The sequence below is a fragment of the Hyla sarda genome, chromosome 11, assembly GCF_029499605.1.
Source record: "Hyla sarda isolate aHylSar1 chromosome 11, aHylSar1.hap1, whole genome shotgun sequence".
Taxonomy (NCBI): Eukaryota; Metazoa; Chordata; class Amphibia; order Anura; family Hylidae; genus Hyla; species Hyla sarda.
The window spans coordinates 62,538,766-62,564,354 of record NC_079199.1 but is presented as its reverse complement, the minus strand read 5'-3'; the positions used below and the strand labels follow the sequence as shown (position 1 = coordinate 62,564,354).

Genomic DNA, 25,589 nt, shown 5'->3' with positions numbered 1-25,589 from the left:
CTACTGCGCCCGCTGAACACTTTACATACACAAGAGAAATTGGGTTACAAATTATGGGGGGATTGCTCTCATTTTCCCTTGTAAAAATTCAAAAACTGGGTCTACAAGAACATGCGAGTGTAAAAAATGAAGATTTTGAATTTTCCCCTTCACTTTGCTGCTATTCCTGTGAAACATCTAAATAGTTAACACACTTACTGAATGTCATTTTGAATACTTTGAGGGGTTCAGTTTTTATAATGGGGTCATTTTTGGGGTATTACTAATAGGAAGGCCCTTCAAATCCACTTCAAAACTGAACTATCCTTTGGATAGAGGATAAAATGTTTTTGCCCAGAATACCCCTTTAAGGTGATAATGGGCTTGGTCCTTAAGGGGTTAAGGTTTTCTGTCTTGCATCATACCATGTCTTTAAATGAGTTGGGTTTTGTAGTTTGTTTTTCTGTATGCACTGCCCCTATGCATTACAACTACAATAACAACTAGGTAGTACAACTACCTCCAGATTGGTTGTGCTCCTTAGATGCATTTTTGATCCCTTTAATTAGTCTTAGGTGTGTTTGATGTTACAATAACACAAATGCGGTAATTCTAGCATTTGTCTGACCACTTTTACCTTGATACAGCCCCTAGTGGATTTTTGCTCAGTCATCTGGCAAGCTTTTGTAGTTTAAATCAAAACAAGCAGACTGAAAACGTTTAAATGCTTTATTATCTCTTCTGTGTTACAAGAGTGTGTTTTAAGTAGCGTCTCTATGTGTTATCCAGTCACAGCGTGTCCTGTCAGAGTGCAAACAATTCTCTCAACATTGAAAATGGAAATGAAAAATGGAAACAAATATATATCAGAGTATGGATAATGGCTAAATTTAATGTTTAAAAGTCTCTACAAGAATTGCCAAGTATTGTGACTGCAGTCTTGTGTTCTGCATACAACAATCACAACTACACAAATACTGTCAATTCAATTGTTTAACATTAAACAAAATGTAAGGTATAAATCTAAACATCAATTGTAACCCAACCCTGAAACCTGACATATTTAGTGCAAATGAGCTTGCCCTCTACTGCCACTTATTACAGGCAACATCCGCTGACCCTGTAGAGAGCCTTGAATCATGCCCACTGTTATTAGCCAAACCAGATACTGTATATAAGCTAAACCAGAATCTAGTGAGAAAAAAGGAAAGGGCCTCACCTGTTACAGCTGTTTCAGGATTTTTGCTTCTTATTAGAACTTAGCACGGTAATGGTTGACTGAATGAGAGACTGATCTAGCTCTGTGAACATAGTGTGTCTTTTTGAGAAGACCACCCAGTTCGAATGGTGAGTCTTAATGGCCGCCTGATATTCCCTGGGAAAAAGTATGCACAGTAATGGAGCAATGTGATCAAGCTTCTTTCTAGTGTAGTGTAGTGCAGTGGTTCTTAACCTTTTTTGCCTGAATACCCCTTGACATTCCCCAAAAATTGTACCCCCATATTAGAGACACTTTGTAATGATTATAGTTTTTGAAACTTTTGAAAAATTCTATTTGGCCAATTCGCCGAATTTTTTGAAAACTAATCTATATTAAAAACAGCTATTTCTAGCCTACATACAGCCTCTATAGGGGTATGGAACACTTTTCTGTCTCCTAACACGCATATGGAGTGTGCTGGAGTAGTGAAATAATACTGTTATTCAGAATAACATGCAGATTACCGGCATCACTTTTAGAATCACTGCCGCAGAGCGGCACAATGACAGAGCCTGGAGATGGCATCAGTATGAGGAGACCATATAGTGGCTGAATAACACAGCGTGGAGGTGTTGGCAGCATGAGGAGACCATATAGTGGCTAAATGACACAGCACGGAGGCTGCATCAGCATGCGAGACCATATAGTGGCTGAATGACACAGCGTGGAGGTGTTGGCAGCATGAGGAGACCATATAGTGGCTGAATGGCACAGCCAGAAGTTGGCAGAAGCATGAGTAGACACCAGGGCTTCACAATCCCTAAGAAAAAAAGACAAAGTTTTAATTTTAAACCGAAGATTTTGGGTAGCTAGTGCTACCATAACAAATTTTTTATTCCCAGATCCAGTCCCAGCAGCTTCAGTAAACCATATATTACCTGGATGGCACAGCCTCGAGTTGACTGAAGCATGGGGATACCATATAGTGTCTGAATGGCGCAGCCTGGAGTTGGCGGCAAATGAGGAGACAATAGGGCCTCACAATTTCTAAGAATAAAAGATGAATTTTGAAATTTCCATTGAAGATGTATGGTACTTAGTGCTACCATAAACATATATAAGTAATGTCCTAGGCTCAGCAGCATCACTAAACCATCTAGTTGCTTAATGACACAGACAGAAGCAGGCAGCAGCATGAGTACACAAGAGGGGCTCACAACCTCTAACATTAAAAGGTGAATGTTGAAATCTCTATTGAACATGCATGTTAGCTAGTGCTACAATCCCAAAATTTAAGGCCCAAGCCCAGCAGCATCAGTAAGCCAAGTAGTTCCTTAAACACACAGTCAGGAGCAGGCAGAAGCAGTACTCAAGATGGTTTAATAACCACTAAGATTGAAAGATCAATGTTGAAATCTCTATTGAAGAGGTATGTTACCTCGTGCTATCATCAAAGAATTTAAGGCCCAAGCCAAGCAGCATCACTAAACCATATAGTTGCTGAAACACACATCCTTGGGCAGGCATCAGCATTATTTTACAAGAGGGCTTCACAACCTCTAACATTAAATGGTTAATGTTGAAATCTGTATACAAGATGTATGTTAGCTAGTGCTAACATAAAAAAATGTTTAGACACAGGCCCAGGCAGCATCAGTAACTCAAGTAGTTCCTCTAACACACATCCTGAATCAGGCAGCAGGATGCATACATAAGAAGGGCTTCACAACCCCTAACATAAAAAGATCAATATTGAAATCTCGATTGAGCATATATGTTTGCTAGTGCTAACATAAAAAAAAGTGTAAGTAATATCCAAGACAGTCCCTGCAGTATCAGAACACAATATATTGGCTGAGTGACACAGCCTGAAGGTGGGGAAAGCATAAGGAGCCCATATAGTGTCTCAATGGTACAGCCTGGAGTTGGCTGAAGCATGATGAGACCATATAGTGGCTGAATGGCACAGCCTGGAGTTGGCAGAAGCATAAGGAGACAAAATAGTGGCTGAATGAAACAGCCTGGAGGTGGCACCCGCAGCATCAGGACTCCTGAAAGTGACCTGGTGACAGAGTGGTGCGGTGGGTGGCAATACCAGTACCCAGTGATGAAGGTGGCTGGAATGTTTATTACTGGGGGGCAGTGCCTTAAATCTGTTTGGCACTATCCCTATTTGTGAAGTGTTGGTGTAGCACCATGGTCAATCTACTCTGATGCATCTGGCATTGGTGGGTGGAAATCCTTGCTGATCCATGCCTGATTCATCTTCACAAAGGTCAGCCTCTCCACATTTTCCATGGACAGACGAGTTCTCCTTGGAGTGACTATGGCCTCTGCCACACTAAACACCTGCTCTGAGGCCACACTACTGGCCGGGCAGGACAGCTTTTCCCGGGCACACTCTGCTAGTTGCGGCCATAAATCAAGTTTGGCTGCCCAGAAGTCCAGCGGATCTTCAATGTTTGTTAGCACGGCCATGTTAAGGTATGCCACCACCTGCTGGTTCAGGTCCTGCTCCATGTCTACCTGCTGCTGATGAGTTGCTTAACTATGCAGGTGAAGAAAGGTACTCACCAGCGACTGTAGACTCTAGGCTGCTGCTGATGGAGCTGGTACTGCTCCTGCCATCCCACCCCTCCCCAGCAGCCCGAGTAAGACCTGCTAGTGGATGGACGATGGCGCCTATAGGCATCAGCCAACTGTCTACGTAAGATCTCTCTGTAATAGGTCAGTTTGTCCTCCCTCTCAGTGGGTGTAAAAAAGAACCCCATTTTTGTGCCGGTAGCTAGGGTCCAATAAGGTGGAGAGCCAGAAGTCATCCCACTGCCGAATGGTGACAACTCAGCTGTCACTACGCAAGCAAGTGAGCATGCCTCGTGCCATTTGTGCAAGTGACTCGGAGGGACTCCCTGCTCCATCTCCACTGCATACTGCCACGGTGTTTCTGGGTTCTGGGTTCGCGGATTGTTGGCGGAATGGCTGAGTAAAAGTGGAGGAAGCAGGAGCATCTGGAGAGACAGAAGGAGGGTACACACAGTTCCCTTCGGCTGAGGTGATGGAGCCTTAGCTGGCTGAAACAGGGAGCGGCGTGCCACTGGGTGATGCAGCAGGCTGGACCACTACATCGGAGCCACGGTTCTCCCAGGCCGCTTTATGGTGGCGAAGCATGTGTTGATGCAGGACCGTGGTGCCAACTTTGGGACCTTGGCAACGCTTCACCTTCTGCCGACATGTCTTGCGTGTGGCTATGTGAACCTCCTCTGGATGCTTCATGAAAAACTGCCACAGCGCTGAGTAGCTGATTTTCCCACCAACAGTCCACACTAATTGACTGCTACTGCCACTGTCTCCAGGAACCCCTGTTCCACTACCTCCCGGGAAGGCAGGCTGCCGCGAAGCAGGTGGTCTTCCCTGGGCGCGTTTGGCTCCAGGATTTCCACTTCTGCCACCACGCTGACTGCCAACCATGCTACCACCTTGCTGGCTCAGCTGCTGCCTCGGGGGCAACCTGCAACTCTCTTCTCCTGATGATGATGAAGCCCCTTCTGATGATAATGAAGCTCCTTCTGCACCCGGCTCCCAATTGCAATCGGCTTCATCATCATCGAGTTGTGTCTGCACGTCACTGATGTCCTCCTCAGGTTCCTCAACAGTGTCTGCTTCAGGACCCTGAACCCTGGCAACACCGCCTCCCACGTCACTCTTCTCATCACTACTTGCCCACCTAGTGGAGGAAGCGGTGGATGTCTCCTTTACTTGTTGGCTGGGCATTAGCTGCTGACTGTCCTCTGAATAGTGGAGCTGAACCCACAGCATAAGATATTTCTGTAGGAGAGAAAACCGCATAGGACAGGGACTGCTCCCGGGCCATGCCAACTGAGGGTTGTGTCTGAGGAACCCACAGACTGTTGACTGGGGGTGTCAGATGTCACTTGTGATTAAGTGGATGACCGTGTTAACCAATTGACGACGGCAGAGGGGTTCCTGGTCGAGACATGACCGCTAGCTGATAACGGGAGCTCAGGCCTCTCGCTATGAATCCTGCTGCCACTCGCCCCTAGTCCGCTTCAAACTCTGAAGGATTTAGGCCTCCTCCACTCCTCTGTGCACATCCTTGCACTTCTCTGCCTGACATACTTAGTGCGTATATGAGGGGAGTACAATAAGCTTCACTAAGCTTAAAACAGTAATTGTCTAGAATAGCAGCAGGTGTGCACTTTTGGCTGTCCTTTCACAGTATCTAGGCCCTTGACAGATTAACAGGAACAAAATAGTACACTACTTAGATGTAGGTATGAGGTATGCACTAACGAGGGCCGAAAAATGCTCTACAGTACACTTAAAAAAGTATCTGAGTACAACACCAGCCGATGAGTAATATTTGCTGGACTTTCACAGTGTGTAGGACCTTGACAGATTAACAGATTCAAAATAGTACACTACTTAGATGTACGTATGCGGTATGCACTGATGAGGGCAGAAAAATGAAAAAAAAAACTCTGTATTTTTGTAAAACACCAACAGGAGATTACTTTTGTCTGTCCCTTCACAGTATGTAAGCCCTTGACAGATTAACAGGTACAAAACAGTGTACTACTTAGATGTAGGTATGTGGTATGCACGTATGAGGGCAAAAAAATGTGCTACAGTACACTTGGAAAACTTATTTTCATAAAACAGCCAATGATTACTTTTCCCTGGCCTTTCACTGTATGTAGGCTTGTTACAGATTAACAGGTACAAAAAAGTGCAATACTTAGATGTAGGTATGTCGTATGCACGTATGAAGGCAAAAAAATGTGATACAGTACACTTGGAAAACTTATTTTCGTAAAACACCAGCCGGTGATTACTTTTGCCTGGACTTTCCCAGTATCTAGACTTGTTAAAGATTTACAGCTACAAAATAGTAGACTGCTTTGATTTAGGTATGTGGTATGCACGTATGAGGGCAGAAAAATGCACTACAGTCCGCTGAAAAAATGGCGTTTTTTCTTCCATTTTGTGTACTGCTGCTGTTGTGCAAAAATACATTTTGTAACTTTTGGGGGCTTTTGTTTCTGCGCAGTACATTTTTCGGTAAAAATTACACCTTATCTTTATTCTGTACGTCCATACGATAAAAATTATACCCTACTTATATAGGTTTGATTTGGTCGTACTTCTGAAAAAAATCATAACTACATGCAGGAAAATGTATACATTTAAAATTGTCTTCTTCTGACCCCTATAACTTTTTTATTTTTCCACATATGGGGCGGTATGAGGGCTCATTTTTTTGCACCGTGATCTGAAGTTTTAAGTGGTACCATTTTTGTATTGATCAGACTTTTTGATCGCTTTTTATTCATTTTTTTAAGATATAAAAAGTGACCAGAAATGCGCTATTTTGGACTTTAGAATTTTTGTGCGTGTACGCCATTGACCATGCGGTTTAATTAACAATATATTTTTATAGTTCGGATATTTACGCACGTGGCGATACCACATATATGTTTATTTTTATTTACACTTTTTTTATGGGAAAAGGGTGATTCAAACTTTTATTAGGGAAATGGTTAAATGATCTTTATTAACTTTTTTGTTTTTACTTTATTTTGCAATGTTATAGCCCCCACAGGGGCCTATAACATGCAGTACATTGATTCAATACACTGATCACTGCCATTGCATTCAATGGCAGGGATCAGTGTTATCGACGGTTAATTGCTCAAGCCTGGATTTCAGGCTTGGAGCAATTGACGATCGGAAGCACAGGAGACAGATGAAGGGACCTCCTGCGGCGTCCTTTCTGATCGGGGCATCTCGATTTTATTGCGATGGTCCCGATCAGCCCGACTGAGCAGGGATTCTTTTACTTTCACTTTTAGACGCTGTGATCATCTTGATCGTTGTGTCTAACGAGTTAATGCCGGACATCAGCCCGATCGGCGATGTCCGGCATTAGCGGGGTCCTGGTTGCTAATAGCAACCGGGACCCACCGGGTATGATGCACGCTCACCTCGTGAGCGCACAATATATATGGGGACGCGCATATGGACGTTCATAAACGTCCATATGCACTAAGGGGTACTCCCCTTCCAGTACTTATCAGCTGCTGTATGCTCCACAGGAAGTTCTTTTCTTTTTGAATTTCCTTTCTGTCTGACCACAGTGATCTCTGCTGAAACCTCTGTCCATTTTAGGAACTGTCCAGAGTGGAGAAAATCTCCATAACAAAGCTATCCTGCTCTGGACAGTTCCTAAAATGGACAGAGGTGTCAGCAGAGAGAACTGTGGTCAGACAGATAATAAATTCAAAAATCACAGAACTTCCTGTTGTACATACAGCAGTTGATAAGTACTGGAAGGAATAAGATTTGTAAATGGAAGTAATTTACAAATCTAGTACGGAACTTGAGTAGTCAGCTCCGCACGGCAAGATAGCCTCCAACTGTAGCAACAAAGGGTGTAGAAGCCAGCGGTAAAAGTAACTTCACCTTTATTTTATCCAAGTAGAAACATCGATCTGGATCAATCTCACAAACAATGGAAGTAGAATAAAACTCAGGACACGCTTGGCATGATGCGTTATAGGTCATGTGACCTTTCATCAGATGTATGATAGGTAGTGGAGAGGTAAAAGATTATATAGAGCTAAATGGGACAGGTGTGCTGACAAAAACTTAGGGATTAACCCTGTAAATTCCATAGCCTTATCACCTCTCAACTGAAAATCATGATTACAAACATGACAGAGGGTTCCCTAATGGAATCAAACATTGCATAAACAATAATTGAAAGAAACATAATATACATATGCAAATAATATTATACAGCCCTGTTAATAGAGCTAAATGCAAAGTTCAGTTAAAAACCAGAAAGGATCTCCTCATGGTTAAACCTAAACATCCTTCGTTACCTTCCCCTTCTAAATCCACCTTTGTTACTACATACAGTTTAGAATTCAACAAAATCAAGAACATCATAACAAAGTTTTTACCGGTTTTACAGCAGGATCCGGCATTAAATAAATATTTGCAGTGTGGTGTTAATTTTTCTAGTAGACGGGCTCTGAACTTAGCAAATTTATTATCCCCTAGTGCCTTCCATCCTTGCATAATTTCAACACCTGCCATTCTTGGCTGAATTGAAAGGATTCTTTAAAGGAGTTCTCCGCTGCTTAGAAATTTCATTGCCTATCCAAAGAATAGGGGATAAGATGCCTGATCGCGGGAGTCCCGGCGCTGGGGACCCCCGGGATCTTGCACGTGGCACCCCGTAATCTGGGTCTGATTACGGACGACCACAAGGCCGGCAGCGTGTGACGTCACGCCTCCGCCCCTGTGTGACGTCACGCTCCGCCCCTCAATGCAAGTCTACGGGAGGCTCCAGTGGGCTTGCATTGAGGGGCAGAGGCGTGACGTCATACAGGGGCAGAGGCGTGACGTCACATGCCGCCGGCCTTGTGGTCTTCCGTAATCAGACCCGGAGCGAACACGCTCTGGGGACTGATTACAAATGGGGTGCCGCGTGCAAGATCCCGGGGGTCCCCAACGGCGGGACTCCCGCGATCAGGCATCTTTTTCCCTATCTTTTGGATAGGGGATAAGATGTCTAAGCACCGGAGAACCCCTTTAAATGCAGACAGGCTAAGTGCGTTGTGTGTGAACATGTGGTTAAAATTTCCACAATAAATATGACCGAATCTAATCCTTTTACCATCCAGCAATTTATTAATGGTCAGTCTACATATGTTGTATACAGGATATGTTGCAGAAGTTTCAACATCTACTTTATCAGCAGCACAAAAAGACCTTTGAAAAAAAAGAATAGCCTATACAAATGCTTCCAATGTCTCAAAACATTTTAGAACTGTACATTCAGGTGATGTTTCCGATTTTCAGTTTTAAGATGTTGAAGTTGTCCAATTACCAGAAATGGGTGGTGAGCACATCAAAATTTTACATAATAGAGAAGTTTGGGGGATTTATTTGTTGCATACATTCCAGCCATATGGTCTTAATTTAAGATCTGATGTTATTCTTCATTATTAGATGTATTTGTTTTTTGTATAATATTATTTGCATATTGTATGTATATTATGTTTCTTTCAATTACTGTTTATGCAATGTTTGGTTCTGTTAGAGGTGATTAGGCTATGGAATTTACAGGGTTAATCCCTAAGCTTTTGTCAGCACACCTGTTCCATTTAGCTCTATATAATCTTCTACCTCTTCACTACCAATCATGCATCTGATGGAAGGTCACATGACCTGGAATGTGTCATGCCGAGCATTTCCCGAGTTTTATTCTACTTCCATTTTTTGTGAGATTGATCCATATCAATGTTTTTACTTGGACAAAATAAAGGTGAAGTTACTTTTACCGCTGGCTTCTACACCCTTTTTTTTGCTAATTTACAAATCTGTTTAACTTTCTGGCACCAGTTGATTAAAAAAATGAAAAAAAAAATTCCAGTAAAGTACCCCTTTAAATGCCCAGAAAACCCCTTTAAGTTCATATTTAATATGTTTATCAATCTGTAACATGGGAATTTATTGTATACTTTATGTGCTTTATTTGCATATGCTGCTTCTGAATCATAGCTTGCTCTCTACACTACTATCCTGTAAGATAATATTGGTATTTTATAATATGCCAAACCACTAAATTATGATATTTTTTACTTTGTTGATGTGTGCAATAAACATACTCAAGAGTATTGCTATCTATACAATATGCATTTAATCGACATGTTATCACACATTCCAGAATAAAGAACAAATACGTTCTGACCTAAATGAGACATTTCTCCTTGAGAAGGAGAATGCTGCAATTTCTTTTGTTATTCAAACCTCCCACTGGATGTATAGTGCTTTCCATCAGCACTGTATTCACTCTATAACAGCGGAGGAAGCACGTCATCCATGTGCCAATCTGCAGACACAAATAATCACGAAGAAAAAGGTATTTCATTACAGCTTGTGTTTTCTTTAGTACAATAATACATATCTAGAAGAAAGACAGTCACGCTAGAAAGTGATTTAGAAATGTTTTTTTTTTTTTTTTTTACCTTCCTGCTAATTTACTCCTTAGCAAGAACAAGCAGCCATATTGCCTGCACTAGTTTGACTTACCATTTTTTTCAGAATCCAGGTCACTGCTGCCTCCTTCCATATAACATTACCAAGTCTGTTTGTATAGTGGTTTTCTAAATGGGGATACTATCCCTTTATGGTTACTGCATTTTTTATTTACCATATGGAGTTCATTGTGAAGATGTTCACTGCCAAGTGTTATCTGCAATCACTTAATTGCTAGCAAAAAAGACCTTGGAGAAATAAAGCAAATGCTGTAGACTGCTTGACCACAATTTCACTTACTTTGCATTCTGAAATAAATTATAGAATATATACTATTACGCACAGTTTGGGGAGCCACTTTACATAACATAAAAGGAAATTGCATAAATAACAATTATTATAGTTTTTGAGTATCGCTGCACTTCAGCTTCCAGATTATTAGTTCGGTCACTGGGTAATGTTTTAAAATCTAACTGCAATTGTAGTATGATATAGGAGTGATCAGGTTATTAACTGCAGAATTATGGGAAATATTATAGTTTCCCTCCAGACTTATCCATTAATGTTCAGAGTAACAGCAGATGCCCAGTGGGTTGGTGTAGGAATGGTAAATTACTGCAACCAAATAATATAAAATTCCACTCACTGTAAAATATCTCCATTTACAAAATGTATCTTAAAGAGAATATATCACATTAAAGAGATTATCAGTTGGGCCGATATTATCGGCCGATAATCACGATTTTGGGCATTATCGGTATCTGCAATTACCTTGCCGATAAGCCGATAATGCCCCGCACCACCCCCACCGCACGGCGAACGCCGCCCCCCCCCCGACCTGCCGCACCGTGTCGCACCCCCACTGCACCGCCCCGGCCCCATTGCCTCCCCCATCCCCGGTTTTATTATTACCTGTTCCCGGGGGCCACGCTACTTCTGGCTCCTGCTGTGTCCTGCATTATGCTGTGCGCAATGAAGAGCGACGTGACGTCACCGTCAAGTGCGCACAGTGACAGCTTAGGAGGATGCCGCTGGAGCCTGATGTAGAGTGGACTCTGGGCACAGGTAATTATAAAACCGGGGATGGGGGAGGCAATGAGGCTGGGGCGGTGCGGTGGGGGGTGCGACGCAGAGCGGTGGGGGGAGCGGTGCGGCGGTGATAGGACCCACGGACAGGCAGGGGGAGAGAAGTGGGTGGCGGCGGCGATCTATGGCACCGCAAAAGCCACTGCAGTGCATTGATTTAAAGCACCCGTTTAAATCAATGATCTGCAGCGGTGTCGCGGGGGGATAAATAGCCGATAACTTATACCGGAATATAGGTATAAGTTATCGGCCCTAAACTCCACCGATTATCGGTATCGGCCCTAAAAAAATGATATTGGTCGATCCCTAATCACTAGACATACCTCAGGTATTCATATATAGTACTTTACTGAGTGATACTGCATTCTCCACTGATCAGGTTGGGAGGTACCACAAGCCACATGCATATGAAAATACCTGCTGAAGCACAATACATTATTTGAACATGTTATGTAAATATACTGCTGACATCTTGTATTTAATCCACATGGTTATCTTCTCTCTCTAGAGGCCCACTTATGTACAGTGGGGCAAAAAAACTATTTAGTCAGCCACCAATTGTGCAAGTTCTCCCACTTAAAATGATGAGAGAGGCCTGTAATTTTCATCATAGGTATAACTCAACTATGAGAGACATAATGAAGAAAAAAAAATCAATAAAATCACATTGTCTGATTTTTAAAGAATTAATTTGCAAATTATGTGGAAAATAAGTACTTGGTCATCTACAAACAAGCAAGATTTCTTGCTCTCACAGACCTGTGACTTATTCTTTAAGAGTCTCCTCTGTCCTTTACTCGTTACCTGTATTAATGGCACCTGTTTGAACTTGTTATCAGTATAAAAGACAACTGTCCACAACCTCAAACAGTCACACTCCAAACGCCACTATGGCCAAGACCAAAGAGCTGTCAAAGGACACCAGAAACAAAATTGTAGACCTTGACCAGGCTGGGAAGACTGAATCTGCAATAGGCAAGCAGCTTGGTGTGAAGAAATCAACTGTGGGAGCAATTATTATAAAATGGAAGACACACAAACCACTGATAATCTCCATTGATTTGGGGCAATACCCAAGATCTCACCCCATTGTGTCAAAATGATCACAAGAACGGTGAGCAAAAATTCCAAAACCACACAGGGGACCTAATGAATGACCTGCAAAGAGCTGCGACCAAAGTAACAAAGGCTACCATCAGTAACACAATATGCCGCTAGGGATTCAAATCATGCAGTGCCAGACATCTCACCCTGCTTAAGCCAGTACATGTCTGGGCCCGTCTGAAATTTGCTAGAGAGCATTTGGAGGATCCAGAAGAGTATTGGGAGAATGTCATATGGCCAAAGTAGAACTTTTTGGTAAAAACTCAACTTGTCGTGTTTGGGGGAGAAAAATGCTGAGTTGCATCCAAAGAACTAAAGCATGGGGGTGGAAACATCATGCTTTGGGGCTGTTTTTCAGCAAAGGGACCAAGATGACTGATCCGTGTAAAGGAAAGAATGAATGGGGCCATATATCGTGAGATTTTGAGTGAAAACCTCCTTCCATCAGCAAGGGCATAGAAGATGAAATGTTGCTGGGTCTTTCAGCATGACAATGATCCCAAACACACTGCCCGGGCAATGAAGGGGTGGCTTCGTAAGAAGCATTTCAAGATCCTGGAGTGAGCTAGCCAGTCTCCAGATCTCAACACCATAGAAAACCTTTGGAGGGAGTTGAAAGTCCATGTTGCCCAGCGGCAGCCCCATACATTAGTGCTCTAGAGGAGATCTGCATGGAAGAACGGGCCAAAATACCAGCAACAGTGTGTGATAACCTTGTGAAGACTTACAGAAAACGTTTGACCTCTGTCATTGCCAACAAAGGGTATATAACAATATGACATTTTTTTGATTGACCAAATACTTATTTTCCACCATAATTTGCAAATAAATTCTTAAATTAGTGTGATTTTATGGATTTTTTTCTCATTTTGTCTCTCATAGTTGAGGTACACCTATGATGAAAATTACAGGCCTCTCTCATCTTTTTAAGTTGGAGAACTTGCACAATTGGTGGCTGACTAAATACTTTTTTTGCCCCACTGTTTTTCCTCATGAATTCAGGATATGTCTGGTATCTAAAAGTATATCAGTTCCAAACTTACTTCATGATTTGATGCAATTTCTACCAATATATACAAATACAATATATACAATACATACAATATATACAAATAATTTAATTTGTATACAAAAAATATTCAAATATTCAATATTCAAATATTCAAAAACATTTATCAATGTTTACTTATGTATTCTTTTTTTTTAGTAATTTTTTCCTTACTTTTTTTTTTTGCTTATGTGCGACTTATTTATCAACGGCTTTCAGCATGTTGATAAGTTTCTTTCACGTAAGCAATTTTTACTTTTTTACTTTGGTAGTAGCTTTTTCTGCTCCATGTTTGAGCTGGAGTAAATTTAGTCAATTTTTAACCCTGTTGCGACTTTTTTTGCGCAGTTGCGACTGTCACAGTTAATAAATACCTGACTACCCGTAGTCCATTTTAAAATTATTACTACATAGTTAATTTTTGGAAAACTTGCTTTTCTCGCTTTCCAGTCAAAATGTCGCATGGAAAATTGCGTAGTCGCAGTTGCGACAATTTTGCGACAATTATAGTAAAGAAAACCTGACTAAACCCGTTGATAAATGTCCATAAAAGTGAGTAAGAGTTCCAAAATCTCAACCTTATGCTGCAGGTAAAAATATATCCAATGGAAATTGACCTGAGGTCCAGATTTTTAAATTAAAGGGGTTATCCAGGAAAAAATATTTTTTTATATATATCAACTGGCTCCAGAAATTTAAACAGATTTGTAAATTATATAAAAAAAAAAAAAGAAAAGAATGTGCAGCTCACAAAAAAATTACTCGAGGCTATATGGAATGTACTTACACCCAAAAAGTACAAATAATAAATAGTTATTTGAAAAAAATGTAGATACCAAAAGCCTCTAGACTAATACCAAAAATGGTACATGATGATTATAACATAATGTGAAATGAAATAGAACTGTGCTTCACTTTAATGATGAAAAAAGAGATTTATTATAAAATTATTATGCAAGATGAATATCATTAATAAAAACCTCCTTCCACCGGGCCCTTGTGGGGAGGTAATATAGAATAATATAATACAAAATAATCTCAAACAATATAAAACAAAATTATCTCAAAGAGCCGCTATAAAGTTGGATAAACCAGCATAGTTAAATTTTTCACTCTGTAAATATATAGCTCAAATTGTGATCAAGGACACCTCATATATTTACCAGCTCCTGCAGATGGAAACAGTTCATGGTATATAGCCGTATGGCTGGACGTCCGAGACATATATGGTGTCTGCTGTAAAGGCTGTATGTAAAAGGTAGAGAAAGGAAGATCAGCTCACGACAGTTCAATTAATAGGAGGATACCCAGGTGTGAATGCTGGAAGCACGGATGAGGAGCCGCCTCTCCTTGTAGACATAAAGCAGAAAATGGATGGAATCCAGCTCCCAGTGATGAATAAAACTTAACATTTAATACTCATGTTAAAAACAATTTGCCATAGAGATGGCAAGTGACATGTCACTCCTAAAAACGGGTGAACGCCGACGCGTTTCGAGCATGAAGCTCTTAGTCATGGCACCGGTGACCTGCACCACGGAGGTTTAAATTGCTAATGGGACATATTCCCAAACCTCCGTGAGAGAAGCACCTCCCCGCCTACCAGAAAGGAAATGACGGGCTTCAGCCAAAAGACAGGTGTAGCATAATTAAAATGATAGGGTTGGTTCAGAGTATAGGAAACAACCTAGTATCATGAAATCGCGAATACTGAAAATTAGAAAATCTATGTATGTGAGAGTTGCGACCCTGAACTATGAGCATACAGAGAATGTACAATGCTGCATTACAGAGAAAAGAAAAAGTATAATAAATAAATAACTATATTGCAAAGTATTTTCTCTAGAAATACCGCAAGTCAACTATCATACTGTGAATATCGCTCAAAATGACTACTGCTATCCATTAACCGCATTCTCATATTCTGGACACCATTTCTACAAATTCACTGTATACAGCCTTTACAGCAGACACCATCTATCTCTCGGACGTCCAGCCATACGGCTATATACCATGAACTGTTTCCATCTGCAGGAGCTGGTAAATATATGAGGTGTCCTTGATCACAATTTGAGCTATATATTTACGGAGTGAAAAATTTAACTATGCTGGTTTATCCAACTTTATAGCGGCTCTTTGAGATTATTTTGTTTTATATTGTTTGAGATTATTTTGTATTATATTATTTTATATTACCTCCCCACAAGGGCCCTGTGGAAGGAGGTTTTTTATTAATGCTATTCATCTTGCATAATAATTTTATAATAAATATTTTTTTTCATCATTAAAGTGAAGCACAGTTCTATTTCATTTCACATTATGCTATAATCGTCATGTACCATTTTTGATATTAATCTAGAGAAATTTTTTTCAGATTTGTAAATTACTTCTATTAAAAAACTTAATCCTTTCAGTACTTATGAGCTTATGAAGTTAAGGTTGTTATTTTCTGTCTAAGTGCTCTCTGATTACACATGTCTCGGGAACCGCCCAGTTTAAAAGAGGTTTGCTATGGGGATTTGCTTCTAAACTGGGCGGTTCCCAAGACACGTGTCATCAGAGAGCACTTAGACAGAAAAGAATAACCTTAACTTCAGAAGCTCATAAGTACTGAAAGGATAAGATTTTTTAATAGAAGTAATTTACAAATCTGTTTAACTTTCTGGAGCCAGTTGATATATGAAAAAATGTTTTTTTCCTGGATAACCCCTTTGATTTCCAGTTTGCATTTATTTTAGAATTTTCCCACTGACATTACCTAGGTCAAAATCCGCAATAAATCTGTAAATGTTGCTAATCTTGCGGCAGATCTTCCACAAAATATGCAGCTGCGTGGTTAAAACATATTGACATTTTATCTCTAAGTACTTAACCCTAAGGTTATATTCACAAAGGGATAAATGTCTGCACGGAAAATTTTCGTGCGGACATTCCCCTGACAGCAGAGCATCAGCAGAACATGCTGGCCTAAGGGCTGTTTGAAAATGTGCCACATCATAGATGACTATGCATTTCCCAGCAGACTCTGCATAAAGAATAGACATGTCTATTCCCTCTGCGGACTCCCAAATCGGAAATTCCGCTGTGTGCACATTGCAGCAAAATCCCATTCTTCTGCAGAATTCGGCACAACAATTCCATTGTGTGAACATATCCTTTATCTGCAGAAAAACAACACCAAAATCTCAATGATTAGGTTCAGATTTTCCACTGGAGTACATCTGCTCCAAATTATCTTCAAATTGTGTGGATTTTTGTGCTGGTTTGGTGCAGATTTTGTAAATTGGGGACTAATATGCTAATATTTAAAAGTATATCAATTTCTCTACTGTGGATTTTGCTGCATATCAGCAGCAAAATCAGCAACACCTGATAATGTATTGAGAATTTAACTTTGCAGAGGAACTCAAACAGCAATTCACATGCTGAAGAATTATCTGGATTAATCCACAACATGGGGTCAATTTCCATGGGCGAATTCTTCTGCAGCATGTGCATCTTTACCACTAGGCTGCCAATGTATTTGATGCCAAATTTCGGTGATAATACTGTGCGGTATATCTACTGCAAATACTGTTTAAGCAGTTCCACTACTGACCTGTAAGTGTAGGGTCACGCATGTCGCATTTTTCTTCATTTTTGCTGCTGCATATTTTCCTACCCATTGAAGTCAGTGGGTAGCAATATCAGCTGTGCATTTTGATACCCATTGAAGTCAGTGGGTAGGAAAATATGCAGCAGCAAAATACGGCACATGTGACCCTACTCTTACAATGAAATGTATTGAATGATTAGGGCTGGGCAAGAAATATGTTTCAACAACATATTGATGTATTTTATATTAATGTAAATGAGGACATTTACATCAAGCAATTAAATATAGATTGCACAGTTGATATATAGCTTTCCCTGTATTGGAAATCAATTGTGACACGATCATTTTGGTAGATATAATTGACTAGGTAAGCAGCGTAGAAGTCATTCGCAGTTTACCAGCACATCTTCCCAACAAGACAGTGAAGTCAATGGGCAGCATAATCTGCTGTGGCAGAAATAGGGACATGTGCATTGACCCTTAGGATCTATTCACATTTACAGTATCCTGTGCAAATTTGATGCGGCAGGTTTGAAACTTTGTTTATCTATTAAGTTGACATTGAAATATGCAGCATCAAATATACATAGGATACTGTACTTATGAATAGACTCTCAATTACTTATATCTTGAGAGTTGGGGGCCAGTATTCACATTACTTAAATAATTTCAATAATTGTTTAATATTTACCAGTGTTCTGCAACTTATTATAAACACCAACATTGCCCATTATTTATAAATATAAAACTAAAAATGAGGAATACCTACTCCATATGAGAATTATATATAATATATTAAAATGGACAATTATTAGTAAAAAAGACATGCTGGCCCTTATTTACTAAGAGTGGAGTGTAGGTTTCTTTCCACAGTATTTACTAAGGTTTCCCTACATTTTCCACTTTCCCTACACTTTGCTTTTTTTTACGCATGCTCTGATCTGTAAGGTATTCCTCATCTCAAATCCACCACATTTTCTGTGGAAACCTTAGTAAATATGTTGGGTTTTCGTGAAAATGTTGGGAACACGCCCCTTTCTGAGACTATGCCCCATTTTCCCGGCAACCACGCCCCTTTTTCGGGTTTTCTTTGCAAGATGGAGAGTTAGTCTGGGTTTTTTCAATTCTGGCGCAAAATCTGGCGCAGACAGAATTTCTGGCACAATGCGACAGGATCTGGTGCACAACCCGACAAAACATGTCGGGTTTGCAATAGTAAATGAGGGCCACTGTATGTACTGTATAAGACTAATGAAACATACTGACAAAAAAAAAATCTATGTATAAAGGAATTGAATTACTTCACATACTTAACAATGGGTATTATATCACTGTGTATTTTTTCTATTGTTTCATTAAAGGGGTACTCCGCCCCTAGACATCTTATCCCCTATCCAAAGGATAGGGGATAAGATGTCAGATCGCCGCGGTCCCGCTGCTGGGGACCCCCGGGATTGCAGATGCGGCACCCCGCTGTCATTACTGCAGAGAGCGAGTTCGCTCTGTGCGTAATGACGGGCGATACAGGGGACTGAGCAGCGTGATGTCATGGCTCCGCCCCTCGTGACATCACGACCCACCCCCTTAATACAAGTCTATGGCCCCTCCCATAGACTCGTATTGAGGGGGGCGGGCCATGACGTCACGAGAGGTGGAGCTGTGACGTAATGATGCTCTGGCCCCTGTACTGCCCGTCATTACGTGCAGGGCGAACTCGTTCTGTGCAGTAATGACAGCAGGGTGCCGCAGCGGCAATCCCGGGGGTCCCCAGCAGCGGGACCCCGGCGATCTGACATCTTATCCCCTATCCTTTGGATAGGGGATAAGATGTCTAGGGGAGGAGTACCTCTTTAAGACTGTGAGGCGCTAAAGTGACTAGTTTATGAATCTAAAAAGATTCTCTGTTTATTAACATTGGTATCTATTAGGAGAATCACTAGCCATAGACTCCAATATTCTCAAACACAGAGAATCTAGCGAGCCAGGATGTACAGTAGTAAAGGGTCTCGAGACACTATGGAACATAAAGCTGTGTTTAATATTCCACCTATGTTTATTTATACGGGACCGCACAGTTTGAACCGTGCAGCCCACGTATTGTAAATTACAGCTGCAAGACAATAAATAAATCGCATAGTTCGTTTCACACGTAAAATTACCTTAATCTTAAATACTTTTTGTGTCTGAAAGGATGTAAAACTAGATACCTTATCTTTAATAAGCACACAGCACAGGCAGTGGCTTTTACCGCATGGGGCGCAACTGGACTCCATCTGAACAGTATGCTGCGATATTTTCTTAAGCCTACCTGGAGCAATCAAATTATGAAGATTCTTAGGACATCTAAAATTAATGCTAGGGGGTCGCGGTACCAAGTCTTTCAAGACAGGATCACCAAGAATAATGGGTCAATTTTTCTGTAAGATTTTTCTAATATTTACCGTTTCATTATTATAATTAGTTATAAAATTAAATCTGAAGTTATGGTCAGATGCATTTTTCGAAATATTTATTTTTTGTTTTCTTGTGACTGGAGATGAGCAAATCGAATCTGACGAACCCGAATTCGTTACGAATTTCAGGAAAAATTCGATTCTGATCGAATACGAACTTCGTCGCGATTCGATCGCACAAATCACTTTATTAAACTCCATTTTCCTGCATTCTAGGCTGTTTTAGACCTAAGATGGCGGCTCCACATGTCAGTACATGGGGCAAGGCACCATGGGAGGGCGGGAAGCTGGCTCGGGAATCAAGGTAGGCGGGCTGACCCTGAATCACATGTCAGATGCAGCCTATCAGTTTTCACTGACCCCTGTAATGTCACAGCCCTATATAATCGGTGGCCATCTTCCCTCTGGTCATATCTTCTCCACACGAGATAGGGAAAGGAAGTGACTGCACATCTGTGCTGATCGCATACCACGGCGTTATACAGCATCTGACCGCTACGAGTAGCGGTGACATCAGCATTAGGGAAAGATACAGGGCACAGTGTTGCTGCAGTTCTGACCGAGAACGATACTAGCAAAACCTCGTATTCTCCTTACTCAATATAGCAGGCATAGAGGTGCTGCATAGCAGTCACCTCAGTCATAGATCTCACAGCTGTTTTACCTGTATGGAGCATCTAATCTCCTCTTTTTTCAGCCCAATTGAGTTTTTTCTGTAAAAAAAAATAAAAATTCTGTGGTGCTGCCCAGTTGGGTCCTGCTGCTGTTCAGAAATAAGCCATATTAGTGTGGACTTTAGTGTCTTTTTACCATTTTTCACCTGTTACTCTGTCTCTGTGCTAAATTCAGTGTTATACCACACGTTATACACCTGCCAGTGTATTAAAGAGAAAAAAAAAGTTTTTCCTGCGTACAAATACGCTTAACAGTGTGCTCATCATTGCAAAGGGCATACATACAACCAAGTAGTGTACTATTTAGTACCTGTATTTCTGTCTCTGTGCTAAATTCAGTGCTATTCCACACATTAGTATACACCTGCTGGTGTATTTAAAAAAAAAAAAGTGCTTTTTCTGCGTAGAAATATGCATACCAGTGCGCTCATCATTGCAAAGGGCATACATACAACAAGTTAGTGTACTATTTAGTAACTGTTATTCTGTCTAGGGCCTATATACTTTGAAAGGACAGCCGTAAGTAATCGCCTGCTGCTGTTCTATACCCTCATAAACGCACAAAGTATGTCAGGCAGGGACCTGCCAGGACGTGCACAGAGAAGGGGCAGAGGCCTACATATGTCAGGCAGAGTTGGCAGCAGACTTGGGGCGAGTGGCCGCAGGAGTCGCAGCAATAGGCCTGAGCTCCCGTTAACACCCAGCGGTCGTGTCGTCGACCCATCTCTCCTCGTCAATTGGTTTGCACACTCATCCCCATCATCACAAGCGACATCTGACAACCCCAGTCAAGAGTCGGTGGGTTCCTCAGACACAACCCTCACAACGGAGCAGTCCCCGTAATCCCATTGCCTTTGTCCTATGCTGTTCCCTCTCCCAAAGAAGTATCTCATGCTTTGGGTTCAGCTCCACTATTTAGTAAGGACGATGTAATAGAGGACAGTCAGCAGCTAATGGGCAGCCAAGAATGTGAGGAGACAAGCGTCGCTTGCTCCGCAAGGTGGCCAAGTAGTGATGCGGAGAGTGACGTGGGAGGCGGTGTTTCAATTGTTCAGGGTCCTGAGGCAGACACTGTTGTGGAACACGAGGAGGACATCAGTGATGTGCACACATCTTTTGGTGATGATGAAGCCGATCGCAATTGGGAGCCGGGTGCAGAAGCTGGGGCTTCATCATCATCAGGAGAAGAGATTTGCTCTTTGTCTATGAGGCAGCAAGGCAGTAGCATGGTTGGCAATTAGCATGGTGGTGGCAGTAGTGGAAATTCAGGAGCCAAACGTGTCAGGGGGAGACCACCTGCTTCGCGGCAAGCTACCATTTAGGGAGGTAGTGGAACAGGGGTTCCTGGAGACGGCGCCAATAGCAGTGAAATAGTGCGGACTGCGGGTGGGAAAATCGGCTACTCTGCGGTGTGGTTGTTCTCGATAAAAAATCCTGAGGACCTTAGCGTAGTCACATGCAAAATCTGTGGGCAGAAAGTGAAGCGTGGCCAGGGTCCCAATCTCTGCACCACAGCCCTGCGTCAACACATGATTCGCCACCATAAAGTGGCCTGGGATAACCGTGGCTCCGATGTAGTGATCCAGCCTGCCGCATCACCCAGTGGCCATCCGCTCCCTCCGTCATCCAGCCAAGGCTCCACCGCCTCAGCCGAAGGGAGCATTGTGTCAAACCCTCCTTCTTGCGCTCCTGCTTCTTCCTCTTGTAGTCAGCCATTCTGCCAACAATCGATCGGCGAAGCCATGTCCAAGAGACAACATTATACACCCACTCATCCAACGGCGCAGAAGTTGAATGTGCTCCTGTCCAAGTTGCTGTTGTTGCAGTCCCTCCCTTTCCAACTGGTAGACTCTGCAGCTTTCAGGGAATTGATGGCTTGTGCCGAGCTGAGGTGGAGAGTCCCAAGCCGTCATTTCTTTGCGAAGAAGGCAGTACCAGCCCTGTATAAGTTTGTACAAGAGAAGGTGGGCCAGTCCTGGAGCCTGTCGGTGTGTTCAAAAGTGCACGGCAGCGCCGACGTGTGGAGCTGTAACTACGGGCAGGGACAATACATGTATTTTACGGCCCACTGGGTAAATGTTGTTCCTGCACAGCCACAACAGCAACTTGGACAGGTCACACCGATTCCTCCTCCACGCTCTCGCTCCCAGGCAGTTGGTCCTTTTACAGTGTGCGCCTCCTCCCCCGTGTCCTCTGCCTCCACTGCACGTCCAAATCTCGGTGGCCCTTCATCGTACCATGTGTGTAGGGCACAGCGGTGGCAAGCCGTCCTTCACATGGTTTGCCTTGGCAAACGGAGTGACACGGGGAGGAACTGCTAAAGTTCATTAGGGAAGAAATCTGAGTACGGCTTACTCCACGAAATCTGGAAATGGGAACCATGGTGACCGACAATGGGAAGAACATTGTGGCCGCGCTGCGACAAGGAAGTGTGAACCATTCGCCCTGCATGGCACAAGTGTTGAATCTGGTTGTCAAGAAGTTCATCAAGTCTTCACCCCATTTGCAAGATGTCCTGACAATGGCAAGGAAACTGTGCATGCACTTCAGCCACTTGTACACCGCCAGGCACACTTTGCTTGAGCTGCAGCGTCAGAACGGTATCCCACAACATAGTCTCATTTGTGACGTTGCCACACGTTGGAATTCCACCCTCCATATTTTGGACAGACTATATGAACAAAGAAAAGCCATCACAGATTTTTTGATGATACAAGCAGATAGGAGTACTCCCCTGTGTAACTTCAATGTGAACGAGTGGCAGATCATACGTGACACCTGCCGTTTGCTGAGGCCCTTTGGGGAAGCCACATTTTTTGGCATGAACGACGTAATTCCACTCCTACATTTACTCCAAAAAATGATTGAAAACATGGCTGGTCACGGCAATGGAGACGTTGCGCCTACATCAGAAGGCTACATGAGTCCTGTAGGGGATGAACTGGAGGAGGATGATGAGGGGCAGAGCGGAGCACAGTTTACGGTGGATGAGATGGCCGGTGTTTCTGGTCATTGGACAGGAGAGGAGGAGCAGGAGCAGCCAGAGGAGCTGGAGGGTTATTACGAGGGAGGCGAGACAGAGGACCCAGACACACCGTGGCAGTATGCAGTGGAGATGGAGGCAGTCCCAGCGAGTCACTGTCACAAATGGCACAATGCATGCTGAGTTGCTTGCGTAGTGACCCCCGAATTGTCAAAATTTGTCAGCACGATGACTTCTGGATCTCCACCTTATTAGACCCTCGCTACTGGCCCAGAATGGGGGCCTTTTTTACACCCACTGAGAGGGAGGACAAACTGACCTACTTCAGGGAGCTTCTACGTAGTCGGTTGGCCGACATGGTCCATCCAATCGCAGGTCTGACTCGGGGGCCCTCTGCGCTCACCTTCCACTGCCACAGCTGCTGGGGAGGGGAGGGGTGGCAGGAGCAGTTCCGGCTCAATCAGCAGCAGCCTGAGTCTACAGTCGCTGATGAGTAGCTTCCTTCAGTCGCATAGTGAAGCTACTCATCAGCAGCAGGTGGACATGGAACAGGACCTGAACCAGCAGGTGGTGGCTTACCTGGACATGACCCTGCCAACAGCCGTTGAAGATCCGCTGGACTTCTGGGCAGCCAAACTCGATTTATGGCCGCAACTGGCGGAGTTTGCCCTGGAAAAGCTGTCCTGCCGGCCAGTAGTGTGCCATCAGAGCGGGTGTTTAGTGCGGCCGGGGCCATAGTCACCCCAAGGCGAACTCGTCTGTCCACTTAAAAATGTGGAGAGACTGACGTTTGTCAAGATGAATCAGGGATGGTCAGCCAGGATTTCCAGCCACCAATGACAGATGGGTCTGAGTAGATTGACCATGCTCCTACAACAACATTTTCTCTATTGTGGTTGGTTATGAAACCCTCTGGGGCAGACCTGGGCATTGTACGGCCCGCTTGCCACATACGACCCTTTGATTGGCTCTGACCGTCCCGCGCTGATTGGGGGACAACTATGCTGCCTAATCTGGGGGACAACTATGCTGCCCAATCTGGGGGACAACTATGCACCTAATCTGGGGGACATCTATCCCTAAGATTTCTGTGAATAAAACGCCGTACTCTGAACTTAAGGTCATTTTTGAAAACCAGCCACTGAGCCCAAAAAAGCTGAAAAACACCCAAAGGATTAAAAAAACGCCAAGATGAAAAATGCCAAGTGGATCTTGACTTGCAGGTAACATCTGGCTGTAGCGTTTTTTCACAGAAAAAAGCTGCTGTATGGCAGAATGGGCTTTTTTTGTGTGCTAGAAGGCAGACCAGAGAAGACGATCCCGGGAGAATGGTGGAGGCAGGTGAGGGGACTACCGTGCACCATCTTGTGATGTGTGAAGGGTGTGATATTGTTTTGTTTTTTCCCTCACTTTACATACATTTTTGTATGCATTAAATTATGAATAAAGAATAATTTTGTGGAAGGATAGGAGCTCCTGGATAAAAGGGACTGCATTTACATTTTTATTAAGCATTTTTATTTGCATTGCAAATAAGAAAATACTGTGGTCACATGTCAAGAGACACTAATAAGCAAAGACTGCCTTGGAACAGCAAGGCATTTATCAAATGAATTATGGTTCTGCTGTTGTTTTATAGCATATACCAATATAGCTGGCCATTAAAAGAAATTATATCTGGTATGAAAGGGGAAACCAGCTCCACATCTATAAACCTCTCATTCTAAAACCTAAAATATTGTTTAACTTTTTTCCATTGCATTGACCATGTACAAGAAGTCGGCTGGTTCATAATTCAGTCATCAATACAATATTACTAGTCCAGGCTTCTGTTGTACAGGCATTGTGTCCTCCTTGGTGCCTATGACATGATGGGTGGGAATAGAAAGCATAGTAGTATTATATAACTATAAGCGGGGAAGACTTGGAGCAAGGCTGAAGTGACTTTGTACAAGAATATTACTGGCAGCGCGAATATTTGAATTGCTAATTTTTACTGTGAATATTGGCACTTCGCGATTTCGCGAATATTTAGAATATAGTGCTATATGTTCGTAATGATGAATATTAGTTTTTTTTTTCTTCTTCACAGTACACATCACAACAATGATGTGTACTGTGTAAAAAAAAAAAGTGATCATCCCTCTTTGCTTCCAGCATGTGGGCCAAAGAAGGCTCCAATATTATTTACTGTGCAAATATCGGCATTTCCAGAGGACACTGATCCCTCCCTTCTTTTAGCTTTAAATAGGATAGGTTAGTTTAGCAGATAGGTTCTAGTGTAGGGTATAGTGTTAGTTGAAAGATATCATCGATCATGTGCACTATATGAATTTCATTATGATTTTCACTTGGAAAATAAAGTGAATGGACATAGCGAATATGCAAATTTCGCTAACA

At 42.5% G+C, this 25,589-nt stretch overlaps 2 protein-coding genes across 6 annotated transcripts in view; one reads left to right on the top strand and one right to left on the bottom strand.

The window, feature by feature from the left end:
• AVEN (apoptosis and caspase activation inhibitor) overlaps positions 1–25,589 on the top strand; it is a 770,692-nt gene that overhangs the window by 436,472 nt on the left and 308,631 nt on the right. The gene's annotated exons all lie outside the window — the stretch shown is intronic.
• LOC130295761 (uncharacterized) overlaps positions 713–25,589 on the bottom strand; it is a 185,112-nt gene continuing 160,235 nt past the window's right edge. For all 5 annotated transcript variants that reach the window (XM_056546836.1, XM_056546834.1, XM_056546838.1 and 2 more), the window contains 2 exons: positions 2,119–2,227; positions 713–2,000 (listed from right to left, as the gene is read on the bottom strand). In XM_056546836.1, the coding sequence (XP_056402811.1) occupies positions 1,841–2,000; positions 2,119–2,227 (269 nt within the window). In that variant the 3' untranslated portion in view covers positions 713–1,840. The remainder of the gene's footprint in view (positions 2,001–2,118; positions 2,228–25,589) is intronic.